This window comes from Nansenia antarctica (genome assembly GCF_963989245.1).
Source record: "Nansenia antarctica genome assembly, chromosome: 15".
Lineage (NCBI taxonomy): Eukaryota > Metazoa > Chordata > Actinopteri > Argentiniformes > Microstomatidae > Nansenia > Nansenia antarctica.
The window spans coordinates 29,889,983-29,899,247 of record NC_137685.1 but is presented as its reverse complement, the minus strand read 5'-3'; the positions used below and the strand labels follow the sequence as shown (position 1 = coordinate 29,899,247).

The following is a 9,265-nucleotide window of genomic DNA, read 5'->3' as shown; positions in this document are numbered from 1 at the left end:
AAAGTGCGACAGCCTGACGTTGATAAAACCACCCTATCCTATTATTACCACACATGATCCCATCCATGCAGGCTGGTCTTTAACCACAGTGTGTCATATCAGCGCAAATACCACGGGAAACGTGAGGACTGTTAAATATAGTAAATAAAGTCAGCTGACCAGCGACCATACACACAGCCGGCCTATTTAACTCACTAACTGGCAAAGAATTCCGGAACACTCGAGTCCACCTCGAGTGCCAAGTGTTCCATGCGGCATCTACCTAGCAACAATGCTCCGATTGGCTATAAAATGAAGCGTCGTCGTCGCTGCATTCTTGGTGAATAGAGTCACCCGTGGCATTCTAAAATGTTTACACTTTATTCACCCCGGGCACTAAATGTGTTAATGCTCATGTCTGTTTTATTTTATGATATTATTCAATTGATTCATCACTTTAACGCCGTAATTTCCCCCCTCGCGGATCAATGAAGTGTCTGTCTGTCTGTCTGTCTTTCTGTATCTATCTATGTCTCTCTGTCTCTCTGTCTGTCTGTCTGTCTGTCTGTCTCTCTGTCTGTCTGTATCTATCTATGTCTCTCTGTCTCTCTGTCTGTCTGTCTGTCTGTATCTATCTATGTCTCCAGTACCACCAGCTGACCGGTGTGTCTCCACACAGTAGGCCTATTTAATATCATCACACAGTCACATCTGACTGGTCACTCTCCACACAGCAGGCCTGCTTAATATCACAAGAACCATGCGGGAGGGAGGTAGCCTTCAGACAGGGAGGGAGGGAGGGAGAGAGGGAGGGAGCTGGTGGAGAGACTATCAGGGGGGTTAAGAGAAGAGATGGATCAGCGCACGCTGCTGGAGAGCAGACAAAGAGAAGCGCTGCCTGTGATGTTCTCCCACCAGAGGTGCCCTCTCTTTGGTGTGGTCCTCTCTCACATCCCAGAGTGCTCTCTGCTCCAGGCTCTGGGCATCGATCCGTTCTCAGGCTGATGGATGGTGGTGTTCTACCGGAGCCAGACTCTCCTCCTCCTCCTCCTCCTCCTCCTCCTTCTTCTTCTTCTTCCTCATACTCTCTTCAGCTAGCCAGGCTGGGTTATTCTACACCAAGGCGGTTTATGTTATGATTTGAATGTCATTGTTATGATTCAACATAATATATATATATATATATATATAAAATAAATAAAGAGCCTGTATCATGTGAATAAAATATATTACCTCATAAATAACCCATGGCTTCAACATCAGTGTCTTTAAGTCTGCCAGATTGCTAGAGGGCAGCGTTTCATTCCCCCCCCCCCCCCCCTCTCTCTCTCTCTCTCTCTCTCTCTCTTACACAGGACCAGAGAATAGGAATCGACCACCCATATAAATACAAATACATGGAGAAAATGAATGGCTATTTGTTTGAAGGCATTGGTATCGATTTTTGTTTTAAGCACATTTTTCGCAGGCCACCTGATTATCGGCTTTGTGTCCGACCGGGTTGCCGTGTTAATGCTACGCAATGCAGGAGGCCGCGAGCAGCGTTCACCACTGTCCGTCACCACGACTACAGGAGCTCACTGTTGAGGCGCGACTCTGTGTCTCACAGTCCACGGCTTTGACCTGTCGCTGCTCACTTCTCCAAAAACGACATCAACAAATAAATTCTCCCCCCCACACACGCACATACGATTTACCATGCATTGTGTCAATGAAATGTAACATTTTTGAGTCTATGAGAAATTTTTCACGTATTCACTTATTAACCTAGTAACTTATTCCATTCCATGCATTCCAATGAACCCTGTCCTCCTAATCTCTCCTTCCGCCAGCCTCCCCAGGCTGGTTAGCTACGTAGCGTGAGTTAGGAGGGTGGCATTGGCGCTGTTCGACAGGCGGTGACAGTTGGCTGTCTGTGATTGATGGCTCGCTAGCCGCTAGCTCCCGTTAGACCGTGTTCAGTTAGGGTGTTCAGTTAGGGTGTCGGCCGTGTTAGACTCGAGAGTACGTTGCTTCGGGGACTTCCAGAGTACAGTCGATTTACCGCGACTCGCGGCCGACAAATAACCGTTCTCCTGTCTGTGTCTCTTCTCTGGTCCCTCCCCAGGTGTCTAGCCACCCAGAGCCCGTGTCCCAGTCCATGAGCCTGCAGCAGCCTCCCCAGCCACAGTACAACATGCCAGAGAGAGACAAGCAGCTCCTCTTCTCCGACTTTGAAGATCTCAGTGCCTCCTTCCGCAGCCTTTACAAGTCTGTCTTTGAACAGTCCTTCAGCCAACAGGGTGAGTCTCATCCCTCCCCCCTCCCCAGACAGAACAGCGGAACACCGGAGCAGGGCCGTAATTGGGCGCCATTTTTTCGGTCATCATTGTTTTATGTCACAATCGCACTGACAAGCGGTGGCCGCTTTGCAGCACAAAGTGAACCGCTCTCTCTTTGTCTTACATAACACTGGTTGGCGGAGGGCATAATTGGACAGGATGGTTCTGCAAGTTTTGGGCACCGGAGCATGTATGGGGCTTGGCTGGGAACAGCTGGTGTGAGGGGGAGAGAGTCTATGGGTGCTAATTAGGTTGACTGAGTTCAATGAGTAGCCATTCAATAGACAGTAGCCTGCACGCAGCACAAATCTATATGGGTCTTTTCATGGTCTGCTGCAGAAGCCACGTGCTATCAGCCCCTGGCCATATTCCTCATCCTACGCACACAAACTCAGAGTTCACACGGAGCAGTTTGTCTCCGTATGGTATTAGAAGGTATTTGCTATATGGTCAGATATACGGTGAAACAAAATCACAGCCAGGTGGTGAAGTAAGCGTTGCAGGGTTATGAGAAATCATATAAAAAATGCAATAGAAAATGTGCGTGTTGACGTGTTGTGCATGTCATACATCCCAATGCTAATCTCGCAACATTCCATGCACCCTCTTGTTGGGTTGGAATTCCATTGCTGTTGTTCAAGTAATAACTGTCATCTTTAGCAGCAGCTGGTCATTTCTATTTCAAACCCATTTTCTAACTTGTGACCGTGACGGCGACAGTAGTTTTTAAGGTACACAAAACATATTATATAATATTATATACAATATAAACATATTATATTATATTATATACAATATAAACATATTATATACAGGTGTGCAACTGGTTCCCAGCATTCCTACGGTGGGAATATCTAAGCTGTGACATCTGAAGCTGTCTGGAGCTGGGCATGCTTTTCTCCAGCCGAGCATAGGCGACTCCTGCTTTAAATCTCATGCTACGGACACACACACACACACACACACACACGTCACGTATCGAAGCGGCTGCACCACTTAAAAAACACCACACAGAGTTGATGGATTATGCCTCTGTATATTAATACTGCACTGTGTCATTAGTGTGTGCATGCGATCTGGTAGGCTGGAGTCTGTCTTTCACTATGATTTTTTATGATGAATGTTTTTATCAGATTATTAGAAGATTGTGGCGTCAAACCTTTATAAATCTGTTGAATAGAGCAGCGCGGGCCATAATGACTGTATCCATAACGATATATTGCATGGAGACAGATCCAGGGTGGTTTTTCAAAAGCCTGCCATCCTCTTTAGAGCATAATGCTTTTTGTTTGTAATCTGATTGACTGATGAACATAAAGCAACAAGCAGGGGGGGGTTACGAGCAAAGTAGTCACCAGCTTTTCTACTATAACCTACTTTCACAAATCAAAAGCGTTCCGCGGCGCTAATGTTTTCAAAGCGCGCCTCTCTCTCCCCTTTTTAATCCGTCATCTATGTTTCATTAGTCGTAACGTTGTTACCTTTTTATGTGGCATAAAAGTGAAATCTCTTACTCAGACAAGCCCCCCCTCTCTCGCAATTAAAACGCCTAAAATAAAGCGAGAGCAAGAGGATTTCACACTCGGCCTCTGTCGACAGTGAGCTAATTCCGCCCAAGCCTTTGATAATAGGTAATGAGCTCACATTATTATTCAGGGGGGCTGTGGCGCTAATTGCTTTTCTGTATTTCCCTGGTCGGACAATGGGCTCGCCTGCGCAGATAAGAGACGCACCTCCGTCACCCCGGCAGTGAGTGTTCTCCGCCGATTGCGGCGGCGCGGGGCCGGGAGTCAGCTCTAAAAGCACTCCAGTGAAATAGGTTTACCGTGCCCAAGCCTTGATGGACAGGGCCCTCTTAAAGAACCCCCTTCCCCGACCGACACCACCGGCGTGATTGCTGTTGGCCGGTGCAGATGTTTGCGGACGCCCCGCGCCTGACGCCGCCCGTACTCTACTCCAGGCAGGGCTGCTGGTTTTTTCGGAGACAGGAAACAACAGAAGCAACAATAGAATCGTCAAAAGAAAAGCTGCCGCCCCCCCCCCCCCCCCCCGACGTCCACGTCTCTCTGGACGTACGGGAGGAAAGGGGCTCGGGGCTCTCAAGGTCTCCTCTCAGACACGCTGAGTGCTGCTGAGTCACTGCTTTCGCCCCGCTCCCTCAAAATGGCAGCTGTGTTTGTCTCAAGTGCTAATCTGCTGCTTGAACGAGGGAGAGAGGGAAGCACATCTCCTGACTTGATGATTTATTTCAATTCGTGTTTTGTTTTTTTGTTGTTGTTTCTTTTTGGCGGTGGGGGGGGGGGTTAAGGGGTAATACTGGAGCCTTTTACAGTACGCCTAATGTTTTCGATGATGTCAAATGGTGAAACTATTGCTGTCGAGGCTGGTGGAGGTAGAAATCGGAGGACTTGGCTCATTGTTAATGCATTGAACGGAACTAGGAATGGTATCAAACACCTTGGATAACGTTCCATGCATGACGATGAGGCGACCATCCTCCGGTCTCTACCTCCACCAGCCTCCTCTGCTCTCTGGGCTCATGTTGTAGAGACCCTGACTGACTGACTGACTGTCTGTGTGTCTGTGTCTGTGTCTGTGTCTGTGTCTGTGTGTGCGTGTGTGTCTGTGTGTCTGTGTGTGTGTTTTGCCGTTGCGGTCCAGGTCTGATGGGCATGCCACCAGACACCCCCCAGCAGAGCCACACCTCCTGCTCCTACCAGCACTCCCCGAGTGGCGCCATCACCGCCCAAACAAGCCTGCCCAACAACCACCCTAACAACCACCCCAACAACCACCCCAACAACCACCCCAACAGCCACCCCAACAGCGCTGGCCAGGTGCCCCTGTCCCACCCCCCCCAGCTCCCCGGCCAGACCGCCCACCCGGGCCACGGCTCGCCCCACGCGCAGCACCTCTCCCAGCAGCACGTCGGCGGGCCCCCCCACAGCCAGCACCCCGGCCAACACAACCCGCACCCCCAACACAGCCAGCACGGCCAGCACCCACACCCCAGCCAGCACCCCCAGCAACAACACCCCCCCCTCACCCCACACTCCCAACACGGCCAGCACCCCTCACAGCACCCCTTACACGCCCAGCACACGCCACACCCCTCCCAACACGCCCAGCACACCCCCCACCCCTCCCAGCATGCCCAGGGGCACGGCCAGCACCCCTCCCAGCAGCACCAGCACCAGAGCCTCTCCCACCAGACCCATCCTGCCCAGCAACAGATGACCTGCAACACGGGTAAGACCTGCTCTCTGTCTCCTGCTCTCTCTGTCCCCCTCTCTCTCTCTCTCCTGCTCTCTCTCTCTCTCTCCTGCTCTCTCTCTGTCCCCCTCTCTCTCTCTGTCCCTCTCTCTCCTGCTCTCTCTCTCTTGCTCTTTCTCTGTCTCTCTCTCTTTCTCTCTTTCATTCTCTCTTTCATTCTCTCTTTCATTCTCTCTCTTTCATTCTCTCTCTTTCTCTCTTTCTCTCTCTGTCACTCTCTCTCTATCTCTCTCTCTCTCTCTCTCTCTCTCTCTCTCTCTCTCTCTCTCTCTCTCTCTCTCTCTCTCCAGGACCACCATCACACACGTACACACAGTCATACACACTGACAGACATACACATACACACAGTCAGACGTACACACACAGACACCGACATGCACACATTCACACACACACACACACACACACACACACACACACACACACACACACACACACACACACACACACAGATCAGACCCTCTGAGACGCAGCTGGACGTGGCTGCTCCAGTATTCATTTGTTCTGCATTAAGTAGCCAGATCTGCTTTGGGGCAACGAACAGTAAATCATCATCTGATTTCTGCTGTTTGCCGTAATGAGAACAAAGCAAATGCTGCATTCTGTCTGTGCAACTGTGTGTTTGGAGCACAGCAACTCTTTTGTCAGAGTCAACTGGCGCCTCCCAGTGGCCAGAGCGGTGTACTACACCCAACGGCTTTGTACCTTACTGTAAATGGTGTATCGTACAGTGTTTGATGTTGACATCGTTGAGCTTTTTCAAAGCTAGCCTGTACCCCCCCATGTGTGTTTGCAGGTCTGCCGTCTGACTGGTACCCCAATCTGGACGCACTGAAAGAGAGCTGCCGTATTGCCAGCAGTTATAACTGGGCCGATGTCGACCTTTCACCTTTTCAAGGTGCGACCGTGAAGGATGAATCTGATGAATTCTGAATTGCAGTTGCATACTTTTGCTTATGTATTTTAGGTCTAGATTCAGTGTTTGTTTTTTGTTTTTTTTGTCATGACTATCTTACCGGTATTCTTTTCACAGTTTTAGAAGTCATACTTCATCATCATAAATTGTTGTTTTTTATCCTAATTATTTCATGCTTCAGTTCAGGGGTCGGTGGTAGACACGTTTATAGAAGGTTGATATACACCGCGCTTTTGTCTGAGTACTGAAGTGTTGCCAATCAAGAGTTTAATTTGAAGGAGCTCTTAAATGAAAGAACACTGTCTTCAAGTTTAATTACCAAACGCGCCTGAGCTCAGCGGGTCACAGAGTTTATCCAATTACAGTATAAAATTGCAAGGTGGGAGGTTTTTTAATTAGATATCACTTGCTAAAGGTTACTTATGTAATTAAAAAATATCAAATGAATGTTTATAGAGATAAATATATAACACCCACATGACATTTATCTTCTCTGCTGTTCGGCTTGTAATTTGTCGAACTTTTTCCTCCAGTGTTAGACTAGACGTCTTGGTTTAGAGAGCGCTGCTTTGCTGCTAGTAGTACGGTTGGTGGTGTGTGTTGTACTGGTGAGAGGGTGTGTGTCAGACGTCTCACCTCCTCTGCTGTGTGTGCTGTGTGACCCTCCTGTAGGGCTGAAAGAGAGTATGAGACAGGCGGAGCTGAACAACTGGTCTCTGGAGCCCACCCAGATCGCAGACCTCTGCTCTTCAATCAATCAGTTCTTCGCCCGCACCGGAGTCATCCATCCACAGGGGGCGGTGCAGTCGTCCGTGTGCCATGGCTCCATGCACCCCAACAAGCCCAGCCAGCAGCACATCACCGCAGGTCAGTGTCGGACGGTGATCCTCCTCGGCCTTTAACCCCGCCTCTCTCCTGGGTGCAGGGAACGCCCCCCTTGGCTGCCTGGGATCAGAGGTCTCTCTTGAGAAAGAGATGTTGATCTCAGTGAGACTAGTCTGGATGCATCCAGGTTAAAAGCCTAGGCTTCTTCCTACTCCTTTTCGAACAATTGATGGGACTGTACTCTACATATTAGTTATTTGTTTTGTTTTTTTATTTATTTTAAATCATGTTCGAAATAAAGATTCATTCATTCATTCATTCATAAATACAGAACGCTTCTCAGCTCAATGAACGTCCCAGAACTGCCAAACCTCGGCTATGGGAGACGTACGTGGTAATGACGCCCAGGTGGTTTTGTATGTTGACAGTTTGTCTTTTGCGCCACAGGAAATCTCTACATGGACTCCAGACAGAGCATGTCTATGATGGGCCCCCCGGGGTACCCCCATATGCCCCCCATGAGCAGTGCAGGCCCCGCCATGACAGGTACTGTCAGCCAGCATACAGAGGGCTTCAACTGTAGAACAGCGCTTCCAATGAACTCATTTGACCTCTGAAGTTTTGTGGGTGTGTGTGCCCGTGTGTGTGTGTGCCTGTGTGGGTTTGTGTGTGTGTCTGTGTGTGCCTGTGTGTGTGCCCGTGTGGGTTTGTGTGTGGGTGTGGGTGTGTGTGTGTGTGGGTGGTTGGGTGGCTGTGCGTGTGCGTGCGTGCGCGTGCCCGCCTGTGTGTCACGGCATGTGTGTGATGATGCTTCTCCTCTCCTCTCTCAGGACATCACGCTCAGATGAACCAGCAGCACATGATCCCTCCCAGGAACTTCCAGATGCACCGCATGCCAGCCGACGACATCCAGGACGACTTTGACTGGGACTCCATCGTCTAACCTCCACCTCCCCCTGTGTAGAGGAGCGGTTAGGAGGAGGTGCAGAGGAGGTGGGAGGTGGAGGAGGAAGCCATGCTGAGCTGTACGTCCACGGGAGGAGGTGGAGGATTAGACAGAAGAACAGGTGTCACTTTCGGAGGAGAGAGAGAGAGCGAGAAAAAAGAAAAGGAGAGAGAGAGACTTCAGAGTCCTGACATTTTTACAGACAAAAACAAAACATAACAAACAAACAAACAAACAAAAAAAGAAATGTTACTTTGAAGACAATCATATTTAGTAGGACATGTTTTAAGTGATCGCATAATGTGCTTGTCCCGAGAGGGCGAGTAGCACACGTTCATGTTGAGAAACACATCCTCCTCATCCCTCTGCCAGCCCTCTGCCCTTCCCTCCCCCAGCCAGCAGCCTTCCAAAGCACCCCCAGCTCCGCAAACTGTTGTGTGATTTGAGCGACTTGTCAGGCTTGTTATCCTTCTCGTTGTTGACTTAGGCCTCCGCTGCCTCTTGGATGAGTCTGTCTCGTTTTTCGTTTTATTTTATTTTTTCGCTTTCTTTTTTTTCTCTCTTTTTTTTGGGGGGGGGGACGGGGGGGGGGACGCAGGCCGCCTCTTTGAGTAATGTGATAGTGCTTGTTGGGTGGACGTGATGGACGCGCCAGTGGTTTATGGGTTGAAAAGTTTTAGGTTTACAACGACCGAGGTTTTGAATATGAACAGGGTGTTTTTGCATTTAACTAGGCTTGATTATAAAACAACAACAAACACGTTTGGTCGTGCAGAGATTCATCTCTAGTCCGATTACCGACTCATCTGGTTCATTCTGACAACAGGCTCATTATGTAAAATAGACCACGTTATACCGGCAGTATTTGTGATTTTGTGTGTACTTCGTCAATAATGTTATCATACCTTTATCTCAAGTACCCTACAGGGGTAAGTACAGTCTGATGAGTGGGTGATTGTAAGGAAATAACAGACCTCTTTTTTTTCTGTTTCTTTCTGCTGTT

The 9,265-nt window shown here is 49.1% G+C and overlaps 1 protein-coding gene across 1 annotated transcript in view; it reads left to right on the top strand.

The window, feature by feature from the left end:
* The window catches only part of foxj3 (forkhead box J3), a gene marked incomplete at its 5' end in the record, with an annotated part of 55,993 nt that extends 47,656 nt beyond the window's left edge, over positions 1–8,337 (top strand). The window contains 6 exons of the mRNA XM_080545475.1: positions 2,087–2,261; positions 4,962–5,549; positions 6,372–6,473; positions 7,164–7,372; positions 7,754–7,862; positions 8,147–8,337. Coding sequence (XP_080401601.1) covers positions 2,087–2,261; positions 4,962–5,549; positions 6,372–6,473; positions 7,164–7,372; positions 7,754–7,862; positions 8,147–8,259 — 1,296 coding nt within the window. The 3' untranslated portion in view covers positions 8,260–8,337. The remainder of the gene's footprint in view (positions 1–2,086; positions 2,262–4,961; positions 5,550–6,371; positions 6,474–7,163; positions 7,373–7,753; positions 7,863–8,146) is intronic.
* Positions 8,338–9,265: the final 928 nt, after the last annotated feature.